Source organism: Panulirus ornatus, chromosome 56, assembly GCF_036320965.1.
Source record: "Panulirus ornatus isolate Po-2019 chromosome 56, ASM3632096v1, whole genome shotgun sequence".
NCBI lineage: Eukaryota > Metazoa > Arthropoda > Malacostraca > Decapoda > Palinuridae > Panulirus > Panulirus ornatus.
The window spans coordinates 12,438,249-12,460,779 of NC_092279.1; the positions used below are offsets into that span (position 1 = coordinate 12,438,249).

Sequence of the window (22,531 nt, forward strand, 5' to 3'; positions counted from 1 at the left end):
TGCGGCAGGGGTGTGTGATGTCTCCATGGTTGTTTAATTTGTTTATGGATGGGGTTGTTAGGGAGGTAAATGCAAGAGTTTTGGAAAGAGGGGCAAGTATGAAGTCAGTTGGGGATGAGAGAGCTTGGGAAGTGAGTCAGTTGTTGTTCGCTGATGATACAGCGCTGGTGGCTGATTCATGTGAGAAACTGCAGAAGCTGGTGACTGAGTTTGGTAAAGTGTGTGGAAGAAGAAAGTTAAGAGTAAATGTGAATAAGAGCAAGGTTATTAGGTACAGTAGGGTTGAGGGTCAAGTCAATTGGGAGGTGAGTTTGAATGGAGAAAAACTGGAGGAAGTGATGTGTTTTAGATATCTGGGAGTGGATCTGGCAGCGGATGGAACCATGGAAGCGGAAGTGGATCATAGGGTGGGGGAGGGGGCGAAAATTCTGGAGGCCTTGAAGAATGTGTGGAAGTCGAGAACATTATCTCGGAAAGCAAAAATGGGTATGTTTGAAGGAATAGTGGTTCCAACAATGTTGTATGGTTGCGAGGCGTGGGCTATGGATAGAGTTGTGCGCAGGAGGATGGATGTGCTGGAAATGAGATGTTTGAGGACAATGTGTGGTGTGAGGTGGTTTGATCGAGTGAGTAACGTAAGAGAGATGTGTGGAAATAAAAAGAGCGTGGTTGAGAGAGCAGAAGAGGGTGTTTTGAAGTGGTTTGGGCACATGGAGAGAATGAGTGAGGAAAGATTGACCAAGAGGATATATGTGTCGGAGGTGGAGGGAACGAGGAGAAGAGGGAGACCAAATTGGAGGTGGAAAGATGGAGTGAAAAGATTTTGTGTGATCGGGGCCTGAACATGCAGGAGGGTGAAAGGAGGGCAAGGAATAGAGTGAAATGGAGCGATGTGGTATACCGGGGTTGACGTGCTGTCAGTGGATTGAATTAAGGCATGTGAGGCGTCTGGGGTAAACCATGGAAAGCTGTGTAGGTATGTATATTTGCGTGTGTGGACGTATGTATATACATGTGTATGGGGGTGGGTTGGGCCATTTCTTTCGTCTGTTTCCTTGCGCTACCTCGCAAACGCGGGAGACAGCGACAAAGCAAAAAAAAAAAAAAAAAGAAATATATATATATATATATATATATATATATATATATATATATATATATATATTTTTTTTTTTTTTGCTTTGTCGCTGTCTCCCGCGTTTGCGAGGTAGCGCAAGGAAACAGACGATAGGGGATAGGGGATTAAGAATACTTCCCACGTATTCCCTGCGTGTCGTAGAAGGCAACTAAAAGGGGAGGGAGCGAGGGGCTGGAAATCCTCCCCTCTCGTTTTTTTTTTTTTTTTTTTTTTTTTTTTTTTTAAATTTTCCAAAAGAAGGAACAGAGGGGGGCCAGGTGAGGATATTCCAAAAAAGGCCCAGTCCTCTGTTCTTAACACTACCTCGCTAACGCGGGAAATGGCGAATAGTTTAAAAGAAAGAAAGAAAATATATATATATATATATATATATATATATATTGTTGTTCGCTGATGATACAGCGCTGGTGGCGGATTCATGTGAGAAACTGCAGAAGCTGGTGACGGAGTTTGGTAAAGTGTGTGGAAGAAGAAAGTTAAGAGTAAATGTCAATAAGAGCAAGGTTATTAGGTACAGTAGGGTTGAGGGTCAAGTCAATTGGGAGGTGAGTTTGAATGGTGAGAGGCTGGAGGAAGTGAAGTGTTTTAGATATCTGGGAGTGGATCTGTCAGCGGATGGAACCATGGAAGCGGAAGTGGATCATAGGGTGGGGGAGGGGGCGAAAATTTTGGGAGCCTTGAAAAATGTGTGGAAGTCGAGAACATTATCCCGGAAAGCAAAAATGGGTATGTTTGAAGGAATAGTAGTTCCAACAATGTTGTATGGTTGCGAGGCGTGGGCTATGGATAGAGTTGTGCGTAGGAGGATGGATGTGCTGGAAATGAGATGTTTGAGGACAATGTGTGGTGTGAGGTGGTTTGATCGAGTAAGTAACGTAAGGGTAAGAGAGATGTGTGGAAATAAAAAGAGCGTGGTTGAGAGAGCAGAAGAGGGTGTTTTGAAGTGGTTTGGGCACATGGAGAGAATGAGTGAGGAAAGATTGACCAAGAGGATATATGTGTCGGAGGTGGAGGGAACGAGGAGAAGAGGGAGACCAAATTGGAGGTGGAAAGATGGAGTGAAAAGGATTTTGTGTGATCGGGGCCTGAACATGCAGGAGGGTGAAAGGAGGGCAAGGAATAGAGTGAATTGGAGCGATGTGGTATACAGGGGTTGACGTGCTGTCAGTGGATTGAATCAAGGCATGTGAAGCGTCTGGGGTAAACCATGGAAAGCTGTGTAGGTATGAATATTTGCGTGTGTGGACGTGTGTATGTACATGTGTATGGGGGGGGGGGGTTGGGCCATTTCTTTCGTCTGTTTCCTTGCGCTACCTCGCAAACGCGGGAGACAGCGACAAAGTATAAAAAAAAAAAAAAAAAAATATATATATATATATATATATATATATATATATATATATATATATATTCCCTCGGGATAGGGGAGAAAGAATACTTCCCACGTATTCCCTGCGTGTCGTAGAAGGCGACTAAAAGGGAAGGGAGCGGGGGGCTGGAAATCCTCCCCTCTCGTTTTTTTTTTTCTTTTTTTAATTTTCCAAAAGAAGGAACAGAGAAGAGGGCCAGGTGAGGATATTTCCTCAAAGGCCCAGTCCTCTGTTCTTAACGCTACCTCGCTGTCGCGGGAAATGGCGGATAGTATGAAAAAAAAAAAAAAAAATATATATATATGTGTGTGTGTGTATATATATATACTTTTTTCATACATATTTGCCATTTCCAGCATATATGAGGTAACGTGAAGAACAAATGACTCAGCGTTAGTGGGAAAAATTCTCCCTTGGCTTCTTTCTCTGTTCCCTCTTTTGGGAAGTAATACAGGAGGGGAGGATTTCTTGTCCCCCCTTCTTCCACCCATCTTAATTGACTTCTACGACATACAGGGTATACATGGGCAGTCTTTTTCCCCTGTCCCCTGTATGCAGGGATGACCATAAAAATGCAACTGCTGAACACTGTCATGAAAATGATCACCCCCACAGATCTTGAAAAATCCCATTATTTTATACCCCTCTGCTGATTATGCCACATGCAACATCATTGAATCTATCTATTTGCTAATACTAAGAACTTTAATTTGTTCCCAGGCAACTTAGAAGCCCATCCTATTATAACCAAGGAGAGAGAAGAATAAAGGGTAAGCAATTTGATGATGTTAAAAGAATACAGCTCTTCAAAAGATGCATGGCTAAAATCCCAGAGGACATAACATGTAATTAATGAAGAAACTTGTTAGAAAATGTATAAAGAGATACTTTTAAGGTAAGAGGGTAGTGGATGAATGAAAGAAACTGAATAATGAAACTGTGAATGCAAGCAACATATGGATGCTTAAAAAATTGGACTATAGAAAAAGCTCAAGATAAGGGGGGCCCTATGAGAGTAAAACTCTCTCCCCGCACAGTGCTAACAGTTAACATTAGGGAGTAAACTATACACACACACACACACACACACACAGAAGAAGGAATGTCTTTCTCAGAAGAGTGCACAAATATTTCTCCTCTCCTACCTGTCTTCACATCCATGAGGTTCAGCTGTATGCCATAGTTAAGGATAAACTCCTTCCAGGAGTTACTGATAAAATTCACATAATTCTTCACGTCTAGAGGAAGAAGAGGCCTTGTTGCAAATTCATATGCCAACAGGCCCCACATCCTGTATGGCAAAGGTATGAGCATCAAAAAGGATCGATTTATTCAGAATAGATGATTATCTTCCAGGGACATGATGCAAGCTGAATAGTGAGATATTTTGTGACAGGCACAAAACAAAACTCTGTTTTGCATCAAATTGAAATCAATGTGAGATCATCTTACACCCCAGTGTATAGTCTTATTTATAAAAAAAACAAGCTATCATTTACTTCTGGCATTTGCTATCAGAGAGATGTAGAACATGGTTGTGACCCAAGTATGAGGCGGCTAAGTTTCATAGCAGAGCATTTATCTCATTATTCAGAGACACTGTCATACTACAAGAGAGAAACTAGGAAGTAAACAGTGTTTATGATTACTACATATACTTTTACATATCTTTACATATTTACCAATTACCATCGAGAGAAAAAAAGTTAAACCAAAATTAGTGTTTACTACATATCGTTGCTATGTGAAGTTGACCTCTGAAGATCTTACTGAGCAGAGGCTTGGTGGAAGAGCATATCCCGGTCCATCAGGCAGGTGGTCAACTCATAAGTCTCATACGCTGTGTGGTACAAAGGCAACCCTTCCTCACCCTGTGGTATACGACAGTATACAAGTGCACAAGTTAGACACAAAGGTAAGGTATACTGTGTATACACACAACATCAGGAACACTTACTAGATACAGAGGTCAAGTAGGCATGCCACAGACAAAGGTCAGGAGCATATTTCCTAAACAAAGATATGCAGTACATCTACCAGATTTTTTGGGAAGGGTACTTTATGGAAGCACAAATTAGGTACATATTCAGGAAAAAGGTAGTCATCAGAGGCATCAGGTACCTATGGATGATACAGGGGTACCCAGCTCATGTACAATAATAAAAACAGAAATTTTTGATAAAACTAGAATAGGGGTTGATTAATCAGTAGGGCATGAATTAGCTAACAAACTGATTACAACATAATTAAGAACATTAGAGTGTAGCCAGAGGTGGATTAATGTAAACTGCCAATGATTTTTGGACTGAAAAATCCAGCCAAAGAGGAAAAGGGGAGGAGAAGAAAGAAATACTAATGAAAAAACTACTGAAAACTATGGATATGCAACTACAATTTCTGAGAAAAAGAAGCAAAGAGAATTGGTAGACTTGAGGGAATGATCAATAATGATTATGCTGAATGTGGAATTTACAAAACAGGTGATCTAGCAGGGTAAGAAACTTGCAAGCAAAGAAGGAATTCAGCATGGTACTCATAAGAAGTGACATACCAAGAAAAGATGGTTGTGAAAACAGTCATAGAGTAAAAAAAAAAGGTAACCACATGAAACAAGAGGGTTACATAGCCCTGCAAGTATTACAGAGAGGTCAGATATGCTGTGATGGAAAATTCAGGTATAAAATAATGTATACAAATGCATATGAACTAGTAGTAAATGGGAAAAAACTGGAGTTCAAAGACCAAATAAGAAGAAACAAACCTGATAAGATTTGACATAATTCATCTGGATGGATACATGACAGCAAGGAGGAAGACAGACTACAAGGGAGGAAAGGAGTTGATTGGACCTCTTGATAAGGGCAGCCATACATTTTAAGGAATACTGGGAGATGGCTCTTCCAAACAATACATAATGGGAAGAGTAACTGTAGAAGGGAGCTGCATAGTGGTGTTCAAAAAATTAATAATCTTCTAATGAACTTTAACAAACTAAAAATATGTATAAATCAAATAGAAGGAACAATCATGATGGTACATGATGCAGTCAAACATGAACTCCTTAGAGATGATAAAGATCAAATAATGGGAAATAGTAATAATAAACAGACTAAGAAAGTTTAGATTCTCATAGAGATAAAGAGACATGGAAGCACAAGTTCTTAAAATGTAAATAGGAAAATTTCTTATATCAACATATCACTAAGAACACTACAGATAAGAGGGATGGTACGCTATCAGCCCCTTAGATCTTATCTTCACACATAGTAGCATGGAAACTGATTTCACATATGATACATTAATCATAAAAAGTAATCATGTAATGCTTCAGTTTGATTGTGTGGTACACTAGTCCATATAAAACACAAAGATGAAATAAGACTCAAAGAAACTACCCTGAACTAAAGAATTTCTTTTTCTTTCACACAAGATCAACATTCCCCAAGTTAGTGAGGCGGCGCCAGGAACAGACGAGGAAAGGCCACATCTACTCAAATCTATTTTCTAGATGACATGTGTAATGCACTGAAGCCACAGTTCCCCATCCACAACCAGGTCCCACAGACCTTTACATGGTATACCCTGGATGCTTGATATGCCCTGGTTCAGTCCACTGACAGCACGTTGACCCCCAGTATACCACATAGTTCCAATTCACTCTATTCCATGCATGCCTTTCACGCTCCTGCATGTTCAGGCCCAATTGCTCAAAATCTTTTTCACTCCATCCTTCCATATCCAATTTGGTCTTCCGGTTCTTATTGTTCCCTCCACCTCTGACAGATATTTCCTCTTTGTCAACCTTTCCTCACTCATATCCATTAATGCCACATACAAATCTGTTTCTCTAAGTATCTCTCACACATATTTTTCAAAGCAAACACCTGATCCGCATATCCTCCACCACTTCTGAAACCACACTGCTCTATCCCCAATCTGATACTTCAACCCTGGATGGCCAATAAATGCATCACAGTCAGGAAAACTTACTGCTACACCACAGGAGCCACTCTACAATCTCCCTTCCTCTACTCAGTTACAGCTGCAATCCAACCAATTTTTGGCCAAATTTAGGCACTCCTGTCCATTGCTGCTAGCTATGTGTGTGTTTAATTACCTCTTTGTACTGGATGGGGAGAGTGTTTTACACTTGTGGGGCCCATCTCTTGAACTTTATCAACTAGCATAAAATTTCTTAAACTAATATAGGCTGCCTACATTAACCATTTCCTCAGTCATTCTATTCAATTCATCAACCACTTTTTTTACTATAGGAGTACTTCTTTACATCCTTTATCAACAAATTTCTTGCTTAATTCTTTATTATGTTCTTTGGTTGCTATATTCTCAAAGAACTGTTCACTGTCCACATTATCATAACCAATCTGTTTTAAAAATCTGAAGGTTATGATCCCACCCCTCTCTCTTCCAAGATGGGCCTTTTCCTGTAACTTTGTCCTCTTAACATTGTGTTTGTGTGTATGTGTGTGAGTGTGTGTGTGTGTGTGTGTGTGTGTGTGTGTGTGTGTGTGTGTGTGTGTGTGTATGTGTGTGTGTGTGTGTGTGTGTGTGTGTGTGTGTGTGTGTGTGTGTGTGTGAAAAGCTGAGCAGACATTAGCCTTAGCATTTGGCTGAATTTACTCACATATCCATACCCAAAACCAAGGCAACACTGTGTACCAGAGAGTGAAGTACATATCCATGCTAGGAATACCCAGGTTGTACATAAAGACATGAAAGTTACTGCTGCTGCCAATGGTTTTGACCTTAGCCATGACAATGCCAGAGGAATTGTCGGGGAAGCGGCTCTGGTTACTCCATTCCTACATTTCTCAAAGAACTGTTCACTGTCCACATAATCTTGACCAATCAGTTCTAAAAATTTGAAAGTCATGATCACATCACCCCTCATCCTTCTCTCTTCCAAGATTGGAAAACCTAAAGCCTTTAGCCTTTTCCTGCAACTTAGTCCCCTTAATACTGTGTGTGTGTGTGTGTGTGTGTGTGTGTGTGAAAAGATGAATAGACATTAGCCTTAGCATTTGGATGGATTTACTCACATATTCACACCTAAAACCAAGGCAACACTACATACCGGAGCTACAGTGAAGTACATGTCCATGCTGGGAATACCCAGGTTGTACATAAAGGCACGAAAGTCACTGCTGCTGCCGATGGGTTCAACCTTAGCTACAGAGATGCCAGATGAGTTGTCAGGGAAGCGGCTCACCCAAGTGTCATAGAGGGTGCTATGGCCTGCTGAGACCTCCTCTTGGTCTGGGTTGGGCACTAGCTTGGCCATTTTCCTGATGATATTGTGCAGGAGTGGCACGCCCATTGCCATGAAGGAATAGTTGCCTGCAACAAGAGAGAGTTGCAGAGATTCATCAGTTCTCATTGAGATAGGTAATCCTAAAATACAATGCTCAGAAAGTTCCTCTATCATAGTATGTAAGAAAGGTGTATTTCTCACAAAGCTGAATGCTATTTAGTCTCCATCATCCCCACCCCTCCTCTCTCTCTCTCTCTCTCTCTCTCTCTCTCTCTCTCTCTCTCTCTCTCTCTCTCTCTCTCTCTCTCTCTCCCTCTCTCTAGCCCTATTCTTACCTTTCATCACAAGGTCAACATTAAGGTAAACTACAGCTCGGTCTTTAAGGCTGGAGCTGAACTGCTCAGTGTACTCAGTTGACCCAATGAGACCTGGTTCCTCTGCCGCCCAGCTGCAGAACACCAGAGTCCTATTAGGTAGAGATAGGAGAATGTTAAAGTTCCGATGAGAGTTCAGGGTCAAAGATCGATCCCAAGTGAGGGAAATGAACAAGTACACCAACTATATCTGATGACGAGTGAAATACAACAGCGAAGGGATTCTCCACCTCCATCAGTTATGCAATTACTTATTTGTAATAACCTCTGTACTGTATGGGGAGGGAATTTTACACTCATAGGGCACCATCTCTTGAACGCTCACTACTATCACACAACTTCTTCAATTCACGTATGCTATTTGCATTAACTTCCAAACTTGACTCTCATGCCTTGTGCCATAGTGTTGGTTCACTTTCCTCTTCTATAGGTATCACTGGTTTTTGCTCCTGAAAGCTGGCTGCTTTTGTGCCAACACCACTAGCTAGACCATGCAATATATGGCTAGCTGCTGTGTCACATGATTATTGTGTGGCCATCAGCAACTCAATGGTGGGCCATTTTGACAACTGCTTCTTTCCCTATATGTTGAAGCTTTGGAACTACTACCTTCTCATATTTTTCCTAATAACTATGACCTGGCACATTTCAAAAGGCAGATTTTTCACTTTCTCAAAAATTCTTAAATACTTTCCCTAGTCTTTTCTATTTCCATTTAAAAAATCTCTCTATATTTCAATAAAGGACTGGCCAAGATGTGGACTTTTCTCCTTGACTGGAGCCTTAAACAGAGAAAAAACAAAACAAGTCCACAGTCAGTCAGGTCCAATCATTCACAACTCTTGTATTATGAAAGTATTTCTATATATCCTCATTTACATGTTACTTAATTTCATATAGTTGTCTTGTTCCTCCATCCCTACACCTCTTAAAATACTGTACAATGATGAAGTTCACCGAGACAAAAAGGAAACAGGTACATAGTGGTAGTGACATGTAAACATATACATATATCTAAATATATATATCTATACAGGCATTTGGATGATTTTTGCAGGGAAATAATGCAAATGACTGGGAGATGTATAAAAGAAAGAAGCAGGAGGTCAAGAGAAAGGTGCAAAAGGTGAAAAAGAGGGCAAATGAGAGTTGGGGTGAGAGAGTATCATTAAATTTTAGGGAGAATAAAAAGATGTTCTGGAAGGAGGTAAATAAAGTGCATAAGACAAGGGAACAAATGGGAACCTCAGTGAAGAGGGCTACTGGGGAGATGATAACAAGAAGTGGTGATGTGAGAAGGAGATGGGGTGAGTATTTTGAAGGTTTGTTGAATGTGTTTGATGATACAGTGGCAGTTATAGGGTGTTTTGGTCAAGGTGGTGTGCAAAGTGAGAGGGTTAGCGAGAATGATTTGGTAAACAGAGAAGAGATAGTAAAAGCTTTGCGGACAATGAAAGCCAGCAAGGCAGCGGGTTTGGATGGTATTGCAGTATAATTTATTAAAAAAGGGGGTGACTGTATTGTTGACTGGTTGGTAAGGTTATTCAATGTAAGTATGACTCATGGTGAGGTGCCTGAGGATTGGCGGAATGCTTGCATAGTGCTACTGTACAAAGGCAAAGGGGATAAAAGTGAGTGCTCAAATGACAGAGGTATAAGTTTGTTGAGTATTCCTGGTAAATTATATGGGAGGGTATTGATTGAGAGGGTGAAGGCATGTACAGAGCATCAGATTGGGGAAGAGCAGTGTGGTTACAGAAGTGGTAGAGGATGTGTGGATCAGGTGTTTGCTTTGAAGAATGTATGTGAGAAATACTTAGAAAAGCAAATGGATTTGTATGTAGCATTTATGGATCTGGAGAAGGCATATGATAGAGTTGATAGAGATGCTCTGTGGAAGGTATTAAGAATATATGGTGTGGCAGGCAAATTGTTAGAAGCAGTGAAAAGTTTTTATCGAGGATGTAAGGCATGTGTACATGTAGGAAGAGAGAAAAGTGATTGGTTTTCAGTGAATGTAGGTTTGCGACAGGGGTGTGTGATGTCTCCATGGTTGTTTAATTTGTTTATGGATGGGGTTGTTAGGGAGGTGAATGCAAGAGTTTTGGAAAGAGGGGCAAGTATGCAGTCTGTTGTGGATGAGAGCTTGGGAAGTGAGTCACTTGTTGCTTGCTGATGATACAGCGCTGGTGGCTGATTCATGTGAGAAACAGCAGAAGCTGGTGACTGAGTCTGGTAAAGTGTATGAAAGAAAAAAGCTGAGAGTAAATGTGAATAAGAGCAAGGTTATCAGATACAGCAGGGTTGAGGGACAAGTCAATTGGGAGGTAAGTTTGAATATATACATATTTATTTATACTGATTTTGCTTTGTCGCTGTCTCCCGCGTTTGCGAGGTAGCGCAAGGGAACAGACGAAAGAAATGGCCCAACCCACCCCCATACACAGTGTATACACACACACGTCCACACACGCAAATATACATACCTAAACATCTCAATGTACACATATATATACATACACAGACACATACATATATACCCATGCACACAATTCACACTGTCTGCCCCCATTCACTCCCATCGCCACCTCGCCACAAATGGAATACCTTCCCCCTCCCCCCTCATGTGTGCGAGGTAGCACTAGGAAAAGACAACAAAGGCCCCATTCGTTCACACTCATTCTCTAGCTGCCACGCAATAATGCCCGAAACCACAGCTCCCTTTCCACATCCAGGCCCCACACAACTTTCCATGGTTTACCCCAGACGCTTCACATGCCCTGATTCAATCCACTGACAGCACGTCAACCCCGCTATACCACATCGATCCAATTCACTCTATTCCTTGCCCTCCTTTCACCCTCCTGCATGTTCAGGCCCCGATCACACAAAATCTTTTTCACTCCATCTTTCCACCTCTAATTTGGTCTCCCACTTCTCCTCATTCCCTCCACCTCTGACACATATATCGTCTTGGTCAATCTTTCCTCACTCATTCTCTCCATGTGCCCAAACCATTTCAAAACACCCTCTTCTGCTCTCTCAACCACGCTCTTTTTATTTCCACACATCTCTCTTACCCTTACATTACTTACTCGATCAAACCACCTCACACCACACATTGTCCTCAAACATCTCATTTCCAGCACATCTACCCTCCTGCGCACAACTCTATCCATAGCCCACGCCTCGCAACCATACAACATTGTTGGAACCACTATTCCTTCAAACATACCCATTTTTGCTTTCCGAGATAATGTTCTCGACTTCCACACACTCTTCAATATATATATATATATATATATATATATATATATATATATATATATATATATATATATATATATATATAATAAGAGTGAGTGCTCAGATTACAGAGGTATAAGTTTGTTGAGTATTCCTGGTAAATTATATGGGAGGGTATTGATTGAGAGGGTGAAGGCATGTACAGAGCATCAGATTGGGGAAGAGCAGTGTGGTTTCAGAAGTGGTAGAGGATGTGTGGATCAGGTGTTTGCTTTGAAGAATGTATGTGAGAAATACTTAGAAAAGCAAATGGATTTGTATGTAGCATTTATGGATCTGGAGAAGGCATATGATAGAGTTGATAGAGATGCTCTGTGGAAGGTATTAAGAATATATGGTGTGGGAGGCAAGTTGTTAGAAGCAGTGAAAAGTTTTTATCGAGGATGTAAGGCATGTGTACGTGTAGGAAGAGAGGAAAGTGATTGGTTCTCAGTGAATGTAGGTTTGCGGCAGGGGTATGTGATGTCTCCATGGTTGTTTAATTTGTTTATGGATGGGGTTGTTAGGGAGGTGAATGCAAGAGTTCTGGAAAGAGGGGTAAGTATGAAGTCTGTTGGGGATGAGAGAGCTTGGGAAGTGAGTCAGTTGTTGTTCGCTGATGATACAGCGCTGGTGGCTGATTCATGTGAGAAACTGCAGAAGCTGGTGACTGAGTTTGGTAAAGTGTGTGGAAGAAGAAAGTTAAGAGTAAATGTGAATAAGAGCAAGGTTATTAGGTACAGTAGGGTTGAGGGTCAAGTCAATTGGGAGGTGAGTTTGAATGGAGAAAAACTGGAGGAAGTGAGTGTTTTAGATATCTGGGAGTGGATCTGTCAGCGGATGGAACCATGGAAGCGGAAGTGGATCATAGGGTGGGGGAGGGGGCGAAAATTCTGGGAGCCTTGAAGAATGTGTGGAAGTCGAGAACAGTATCTCGGAAAGCAAAAATGGGTATGTTTGAAGGAATAGTGGTTCCAACAATGTTGTATGGTTGCGAGGCGTGGGCTATGGATAGAGTGGTGCGCAGGAGGATGGATGTGCTGGAAATGAGATGTTTGAGGACAATGTGTGGTGTGAGGTGGTTTGATCGAGTAAGTAACGTAAGGGTAAGAGAGATGTGTGGAAATAAAAAGAGCGTGGTTGAGAGAGCAGAAGAGGGTGTTTTGAAATGGTTTGGGCACATGGAGAGAATGAGTGAGGAAAGATTGACCAAGAGGATATATGTGTCGGAGGTGGAGGGAACGAGGAGAAGAGGGAGACCAAATTGGAGGTGGAAAGATGGAGTGAAGAAGATTTTGTGTGATCGGGGCCTGAACATGCAGGAGGGTGAAAGGAGGGCAAGGAATAGAGTGAATTGGAGCGATGTGGTATACCGGGGTTGACGTGCTGTCGGTGGATTGAATCAGGGCATGTGAAGCGTCTGGGGTAAACCATAGAAAGCTGTGTAGGTATGTATATTTGCGTGTGTGGACGTATGTATATACATGTGTATGGGGGGGTTGGGCCATTTCTTTCGTCTGTTTCCTTGCGCTACCTCGCAAACGCGGGAGACAGCGACAAAGTATAAAAAAAAAAAAAAATATATATATATATATATATATATATATATATATATATATATATATATATATATATATATATATATGTATGTTATTTCATTTATTTATTTTGCTTTGTCGCTGTCTTCTGCGTTAACAACGAAAGAATGGCCCAACCCACCCACATACACATGTATATACATACACGTCCACACACGCAAATATACATACCTATACATCTCAACATATATATATATATATATACACCCACAGACATATACATATATACACATGTACATAATTCATACTGTCTGCCTTTATTCATTCCCATCACCACCTCGCCACATATGAAATAACAATCCCCTTCCCCCCTCATGTGTGCGAGGTAGTGCTAGGAAAAGACAACAAAGGCCACATTCGTTAACGCTCAGTCTCTAGCTGTCATGTAATAATGCATCGAAACCACAGCTCCCTTTCCACATCCAGGCCCCACAGAAATTTCCATGGTTTAACCCAGATGCTTCACATGCCCAGGTTCAATCCATATATATATATATATATATATGTATATATATATCTTCTGTTTCCCATTTTAGAAAGTTAAAAAATACAAGGAGGGGAGGATTTCTGGCCCCCCGCTCCCGTCCCCTCTAGTTGTATGGTTGTGAGGCGTGGACTATGGATAGAGTTGTGCGCAGGAGGATGGATGTGCTGGAAATGAAATGTTTGAGGACAATGTGTGGTGTGAGGTGGTTTGATCGAGTAAGTAACGTAAGGGTAAGAGAGATGTGTGGAAATAAAAAGAGCGTGGTTGAGAGAGCAGAAGAGGGTGTTTTGAAATGGTTTGGTCACATGGAGAGAATGAGTGAGGAAAGATTGACCAAGAGGATATACGTGTCGGAGGTGGAGGGAACGAGGAGAAGAGGGAGACCAAATTGGAGGTGGAAAGATGGAGTGAAAAAGATTTTGTGTGATCGGGGCCTGAACATGCAGGAGGGTGAAAGGAGGGCAAGGAATAGAGTGAATTGGAGCGATGTGGTATACCGGGGGTTGACGTGCTGTCAGTGGATTGAATCAAGGCATGTGAAGCGTCTGGGGTAAACCATGGAAAGCTGTGTAGGTATGTATATTTGCGTGTGTGGACGTATGTATATACATGTGTATGGGGGTGGGTTGGGCCATTTCTTTCGTCTGTTTCCCTGCGCTACCTCGCAAACGCGGGAGACAGCGACAAAGCAAAATAAAAAAAAAAAAATATATATATATATATATATATTCTTTCTTTCTCTTTTAAACTATTTGCCATTTCCCGCGTTGGGGAGGTAGCGTTAAGAACAGAGGACTGGGCCTTTTTTGGAATATCCTCACCTGGCCCCCTCTGTTCCTTCTTTTGGAAAATTAAAAAAAAACGAGAGGGGGGGATTTCCAGCCCCCAGGTCCCTCCCCTTTTAGTCGCCTTCTACGACATGCAGTGAATACGTGGGAAGTATTCTTAATCCCCTATCCCCAGGGATAATATATATATATATATATATATATATATATATATATATTTTTTTTTTGCTTTGTCGCTGTCTCCCGCGTTTGCGAGGTAGCGCAAGGAAACAGACGAAAGAAATGGCCCAACCCACCCCCATACACATGCCTTGATTCAATCCACTGACAGCACGTCAACCCCGGTATACCACATCGCTCCAATTCACTCTATTCTTTGCCCTCCTTTCACCCTCCTGCATGTTCAGGCCCCGATCACTCAAAATCTTTTTCACTCCATCTTTCCACCTCCAATTTGGTCTCCCTCTTCTCCTCGTTCCCTCCACCTCCGACACGTATATCCTCTTGGTCAATCTTTCCTCACTCATTCTCTCCATGTGACCAAACCATTTCAAAACACCCTCTTCTGCTCTCTCAACCACGCTCTTTTTATTTCCACACATCTCTCTTACCCTTACGTTACTTACTCGATCAAACCACCTCACACCACACATTGTCCTCAAACATCTCATTTCCAGCACATCCATCCTCCTGCGCACAACTCTATCCATAGTCCACGCCTCGCAACCATACAACATTGTTGGAACCACTATTCCTTCAAACATACCCATTTTTGCTTTCCGAGATAATGTTTTCGACTTCCACACATTCTTCAAGGCTCCCAGAATTTTCGCCCCCTCCCCCACCCTATGATCCACTTCCGCTTCCATGGTTCCATCCGCTGCCAGATCCACTCCCAGATATCTAAAACACTTCACTTTCTCCAGTTTTTCTCCATTCAAAACTCACCTCCCAATTGAATTGACCCTCAACCCTACTGTACCTAATAACCTTGCTCTTATTCACATTTACTCTTAACTTTCTTCTTTCACACACTTTACCAAACTCAGTCACCAGCTTCTGCAGTTTCTCACATGAATCAGCCACCAGCGCTGTATCATCAGCGAACAACAACTGACTCACTTCCCAAGCTCTCTCATCCCCAACAGACTTCATACTTGCCCCTCTTTCCAAAACTCTTGCATTCACCTCCCTAACAACCCCATCCATAAACAAATTAAACAACCATGGAGACATCACACACCTCTGCCGCAAACCTACATTCACTGAGAACCAATCACTTTCCTCTCTTCCTACACGTACACATGCCTTACATCCTCGATAAAAACTTTTCACTGCTTCTAACAACTTGCCTCCCACACCATATATTCTTAATACCTTCCACAGAGCATCTCTATCAACTCTATCATATGCCTTCTCCAGATCCATAAATGCTACATACAAATCCATTTGCTTTTCTAAGTATTTCTCACATACATTCTTCAAAGCAAACACCTGATCCACACATCCTCTACCACTTCTGAAACCACACTGCTCTTCCCCAATCTGATGCTCTGTACATGCCTTTACCCTCTCAATCAATACCCTCCCATATAATTTGCCAGGAATACTCAACAAACTTATACCTCTGTAATTTGAGCACTCACTCTTATCCCCTTTGCCTTTGTACAATGGCACTATGCACGCATTCCGCCAATCCTCAGGCACCTCACCATGAGTCATACATACATTAAATAACCTTACCAACCAGTCAACAATACAGTCACCCCCTTTTTCAATAAATTCCTTTGCAATACCATCCAAACCTGCTGCCTTGCCGGCTTTTATCTTCCGCAAAGCTTTTACTACCTCTTCTCTGTTTACCAACTCATTTTCCCTAACCCTTGCACTTTGCACACCACCTCGACCAAAACTCCCTATATCTGCCACTCTATCATCAAACACATTCAACAAACCTTCAAAATACTCACTCCATCTCCTTCTCACATCACCACTACTTGTTATCACCTCCCCATTTGCGCCCTTCACTGAAGTTCCCATTTGCTCCCTTGTCTTACGCACTTTATTTACCTCCTTCCAGAACATCTTTTTATTCTCCCTAAAATTTAATGATACTCTCTCACCCCAACTCTCATTTGCCCTTTTTTTCACCTCTTGCACCTTTCTCTTGACCTCCTGTCTCTTTCTTTTATACGTCTCCCACTCAATTTCATTTTTTCCCTGCAAAAATCGTCCAAATGCTTCTCTCTTCTCTTTCACTAATACTCTTACTTCTTCATCACACCACTCACTACCCTTTCTAATCAACCCACCTCCCACTCTTCTCATGCCACAAGCATCTTTTGCGCAATCCATCACTGATTCCCTAAATACATCCCATTCCTCCCCCACTCCCCTTACTTCCATTGTTCTCACCTTTTTCCATTCTGTACTCAGTCTCTCCTGGTTCTTCCTCACACAAGTCTCCTTCCCAAGCTCACTTACTCTCACCACCCTCTTCACCCCAACATTCACTCTTCTTTTCTGAAAACCCATACAAATCTTCACCTTAGCCTCCACAAGATAATGATCAGACATCCCTCCAGTTGCACCTCTCAGCACATTAACATCCAAAAGTCTCTCTTTCGCACGCCTGTCAATTAACACGTAATCCAATAACGCTCTCTGGCCATCTCTCCTACTTACATAAGTATACTTATGTATATCTCGCTTTTTAAACCAGGTATTCCCAATCATCAGTCCTTTTTCAGCACATAAATCTACAAGCTCTTCACCATTTCCATTTACAACACTGAACACCCCATGTATACCAATTATTCCCTCAACTGCCACATTACTCACCTTTGCATTCAAATCACCCATCACTATGACCCGGTCTCGTGCATCAAAACCACTAACACACTCATTCAGCTGCTCCCAAAACACTTGCCTCTCTTGATCTTTCTTCTCATGCCCAGGTGCATATGCACCAACAATCACCCACCTCTCTTCATCAACTTTCAGTTTTACCCATATCAATCGAGAATTTACTTTCTTACATTCTATCACATACTTCCACAACTCCTGTTTCAGGAGTACTGCTACTCCTTCCCTTGCTCTTGTCCTCTCACTAACCCCTGACTTTACTCCCAAGACATTCCCAAACTACTCTTCCCCTTTACCCTTGAGCTTCATTTCACTCAGAGCCAAAACATCCAGCTTCCTTTCCTCAAACATACTACCTATCTCTCCTTTTTTCACATCTTGGTTACATCCACACACATTTAGGCACCCCAATCTGAGCCTTCGAGGAGGATGAGCACTCCCCGCGTGACTCCTTCTTCTGTTTCCCATTTTAGAAAGTTAAAAAAATACAAGGAGGGGAGGATTTCTGGCCCCCCGCTCCCATCCCCTCTATATATATATATATATATATATATATATATATATATATATATATATATATATATATATATTTATTTACTTATTTAGGTACAGTAGGGTTGAGGGTCAAGTCAATTGGGAGGTAAGTTTGAATGGAGAAAAACTGGAGGAAGTAAAGTGTTTTAGATATCTGGGAGTGGATCTGGCAGCAGATGGAACCATGGAAGCGGAAGTGAATCATAAGGTGGGGGAGGGGGCGAAAATCCTGGAAGCCTTGATGAATGTGTGGAAGTCGAGAACATTATCTCGGATAGCAAAAATGGCTATGTTTGAAGGAATAGTGGTTCCAACAATGTTGTATGGTTGCGAGGTGTGGGCTGTGGACAGAGTTGTGCGCAGGAGGGTGGATGTCGAGGAAATGAGATGTTTGAGGACAATATGTGGTGTGAGGTGGTTTGATCGAGTAAGTAATGTAAGGGTAAGAGAGATGTGTGGAAATAAAAAGAGCATGGTTGAGAGAGCAGAAGAGGGTGTTCTGAAATGGTTTGGGCACATGGAGAGAATGAGAGAGGAAAGATTGACCAAGAGGATATATGTGTCGGAGGTGGAGGGAACGAGGAGAAGTGGGAGACCAAATTGGAGGTGGAAAGATGGAGTGAAAAAGATTTTGAGTGATCGGGGCCTGAACATGCAGGAGGGTGAAAGGCGGGCAAGGAATAGAGTGAATTGGATCGATGTGGTATACCGGGGTCGACGTGCTGTCAATGGATTGAATCAGGGCATGTGAAGCGTCTGGGGTAAACCATGGAAAGTTGTGTGGGGCCTGGATGTGGAAAGGGAGCTGTGGTTTTGGGCTTTATTGCATGACAGCTAGAGACTGAATGTGAACGAATGGGGCCTTTGTTGTCTTTTCCTAGCGCTACCTCGCACACATGAGGGGGAGGGGGATGTTATTCCATGTGTGGCGAGGTGGTGATGGGAATGAATAAAGGCAGACAGTGTGAATTGTGTGCATGTGTATATATGTATGTGTCTGTGTGTGTATATATATGTGTACATTGAGATGTATGGGTATGTATATTTGCGTGTGTGGACGTGTATGTATATACATGTGTATGGGGGTGGGTTGGGCCATTTCTTTCATCTGTTTCCTTGCGCTACCTCGCAAACGCGGGAGACAGCGACAAAGCAAAATAAATAAATAAATAAATAAATTTATCTATTTCATTATACTTTGATGCTTACTCCTGCATTAGCAAGGTAGCGCAAGGAAACAGATGAAAGAATGGCCCAACCCACCCACATACACATGTATATACATAAACGCCCACACACACACATATACACACCTATACATTTCTATGTATACATACATATATAAACACAGACATATACATATATACACATGTACATATTGATACATGCTGCCTTCGTCCATTCCTGCTGCCACCCCGCCAGCGGTCATGTGCAGTGCACCAAAACCACAGACCCCTGTGCACATCAAGGCCCCATAGACCTTTCCATGGTTTACTATGCATATCATCTTTTGAAGAAAAAAAAGCCTCTGTATGAATGTATGTTATTCCTGGGGATAGGGGAGAAAGAATACTTCCCACGTAATCCCTGCGTGTCATAGAAGGCGACTAAAAGGGGAGGGAGCAGGGGGCTGGAAATCCTCCCCTCTCATTTTCAATTTTTCAAAAGAAGGAACAGAGAAGGGGGCCAAGTAAAGACGTTTCCTCAAAGGCTCAGTCCTCTGTTCTTAATGCTACCTCACTAACGTGGGAAATAGCGAATAGTATGAAAAAAAATGAATGTATGTGTTTCTAATTCTCTTTCTTTAATATGGTTTATCTTATCTGCAAAGTGATAAAGTATGTGGTCTCAAAATCATCCTTTACATGTAAAGGCAGTGTCAATGATTTTTCATCTGGTGGATATAACTTGGTGCTGATGGCCATAACCACACACCCCTGCAGTTGATATGCCTTAAGCCCAAAAGAACCAACCATCACTCTTTTCTCCTTCACCAAAGTTTAATGCTTCCATGTGTTCTCCAGCCCTCCTTTTTGACCTCTGACTCTACTCTGACCATTCCAGTGATATGTACCTCTTGTCTTAGCCCTCAACTTTTCCAGTGACCTTTTACCCTCTCCTTTGACCTCAAGCTCATCCTCCATTGCCTACAAACATTTGTTTTGATGTTCGTGCAACCAGATCCTTCCTGCATTGCCTCTGACATTCTCTCATGACCTGTAACCCTGCCTCCTTCAATCTCTCATCCTTCTACATTACCCTTGATTCCTTCCCAAGACCAGTAAGTTTGCTGCCTGACCTTCTGGGTCTCCATCTGTCCTTATACATCTGTCCAAAGATCCTAGCAAGTTCTAGGTGTGTTGCAGTAGCTGAAGAAGGATCAATGCCACCATAGGTCCAAGCATCATAGTGGTTTCCCACAAACACAAAGCGATCTGGAATAGAGAGGGAGTGGAGTCATGATGGAATGCGGCACAAATATAAATGCAGTAAATGAAAAGGGATGGAATGAGAGATGTAAGGATGGTGTAAGAGATATGCTAGAGACATGAAAGATGTGAGATTAAATGAGAATTAAGATATGAGAAACATTGGAAATATATAGGAGATTAAAGCTGAAGTGAAAAATTTGGATATTTGAAGTCAAAGGTGCATAGATGACATGAGAAACGTCATGAGGATGAGTGAAATAACATTTACCTGGCACACAAATGGTTCACACGAGGAAAACTTTAAAACTATCATTATTCTAGAGTGCAATGATGTTTGGGCACAATATCTTGTAGACCGTGTTCACTTACTTGGATTTGCAGTTTTGACATTCTTAAGGTTTTCTGAGTTCTCAAAGGAACAAGTTTCTCAGATACATTTTTTCTATGTAATGTTCAATGTCCGAATGTTCTGGACAACAATCTGTGTTCAGGTCACTGCAAAGAATCATACATTTATCTTTTGATTATATTACTAATTTGGGTGGTGAGGCCAGCACCAGATCCATTCCTGTGCGCTGGTTCATGTTTTATGCAACCTATTTTGATGTATCATTCATGTGTGGATGTTCAACTGAAATGAAAAATTATTATCATTATAACTATCATTCAATGTATGTATGGATCAATGTGAGGTGCCTGAGGATTGGAGGAATGTATGCATAGTGCCACTGTACAAAGGCAAAGGGGATAAAGGTGAGTGTTCAAAGTACAGAGGCATAAGTTTGTTGAGTATTCCTGGGAAATTGTATGGGAAGGTATTGAATGAGAAGGTGAAGGCAAGTACAGAGCAACAGACTGGAGAAGAGCAGTGTGCTTTCAGAAGTGGCAAAGGGAGAGTGGTTTGGTAAACAAAGAAGAGGTAGTCGGGGCTTTGCGGAAGATGAAAGCTGGTAAGGCAACGGGTCTGGATGGTATTGCGGAGGAATTTGTTAAAAAAGGAAGTGACTGTATTGTTGACTGGTTGGTAAGGATATTCAATGTATGTGTGGTTCATGGTGAAGTGCCTGAGGATTGGCAGAATGCATACGGTGTGCCACTGTACAAAGTTAAAGGGGATAAAGGTGAGTGTGCAAATTGCAGGGGTATAGGTTTATTGAGTGTTCCTGGGAAATTATATGGGAGGGTATTGATTGAGAGGGTAAAGGAATGTACAGAGCATTAGATTGGGGAAGAACAGTGTGGTTTCAGAAGTGGTAGGGGATGTGTAGATCAGGTGTTTGCTTTGCAGAATGTATGTGAGAAATACTTAGAAAAACAGATGGATTTGTGTGTGGCATTTATGGATCTGGAGAAGGCATATGATGGGGTTGATGGAGATGCTTTCTGGAAGGTATTGAGAGTATATGGTGTGGGAGGTAAGTTGCAAGAAGCAGTAAAAATTTTTACCGGGAATGTGGGGCATGTGTATGAGTAGGGAAGAGAGGAAAGTGATTGGTTCCCAGTGAATGTCGGTTTGTGGCAGGGGTGTGTGATGTCTCCATGGTAGTTTAATTTGTTTATGGATGGGGTTGTTAGGGAGGTGAATGCAACAGTTTTGGAGAGAGGGGCAAGTATGCAGTCTGTTGTGGATAAGAGGGCTTGGAAAGTGAGTCAGTTGTTGTTTGCTGGTGGCTGATTAGGATGAGAAACTGCAGAAGCTGGTGACAGAGTTTGATAAAGTGCATAAAAGAAGAAAGCTGAGAGTAAATGTGAATAAAAGCAAGGTTATTAGCTTCAGTAGGGTTGAGGGACAAGTTAACTGGGAGGTAAGTTTGAATGGAGAAAAACTGGAGGAAGTGAAGTGTTTTAGATATCTGGAAGTGGATTTAGCAGTGGATGGAACCATAGAATCAGAAGTAAGTCACAGGATAGGTGAGGGGGTGAAGGTTCTAGGAGCATTGAAGAATATGTGGAAGGTGAGAACATTATCTCTGACAGCGAAAATGGGTATGTTTGAAAAAATAGTGGTTCCAACAATTTTATATGGATGAGAGAGAGAGAGAGAGAGAGAGAGAGAGAGAGAGAGAGAGAGAGAGAGAGAGAGAGAGAGAGAGAGAGAGAAACTTTTTTTATCATTGTTTATCATCAAAACACACCACAACACAACCCTCTAGAAGCACTGCTCCCTCCAGTACACCCATATGTCTAAGCCTCACCAGGTTCCTCAGCTCCCTCCAGAATGCCCACCACATTCTCCACTGACTGCACTGTGTGGACATTGGTGACCTGTAGCTCGAGCTTTGACCCATTACTTAGACCTGGCCCAAGTTTGTATGTGAAGTTGAGGCCTCCTTGCCACTCCAAGGGAGCTTCATCTCCATCTAAAAGTCTGGAAAAAACAAAGTTTAA

General features: G+C 41.9%; 1 protein-coding gene across 6 annotated transcripts in view; it reads right to left on the reverse strand.

Moving 5' to 3' along the window:
• LOC139765896 (N-acetylated-alpha-linked acidic dipeptidase 2-like) overlaps positions 1-22,531 on the reverse strand; it is a 119,633-nt gene that overhangs the window by 51,987 nt on the left and 45,115 nt on the right. For all 6 annotated transcript variants that reach the window (XM_071693832.1, XM_071693828.1, XM_071693831.1 and 3 more), the window contains exons 8-13: positions 22,339-22,511; positions 20,011-20,146; positions 8,116-8,246; positions 7,604-7,866; positions 4,279-4,379; positions 3,654-3,799 (exon numbers count right to left, since the gene is read on the reverse strand). In XM_071693832.1, coding sequence (XP_071549933.1) covers positions 3,654-3,799; positions 4,279-4,379; positions 7,604-7,866; positions 8,116-8,246; positions 20,011-20,146; positions 22,339-22,511 — 950 coding nt within the window. The remainder of the gene's footprint in view (positions 1-3,653; positions 3,800-4,278; positions 4,380-7,603; positions 7,867-8,115; positions 8,247-20,010; positions 20,147-22,338; positions 22,512-22,531) is intronic.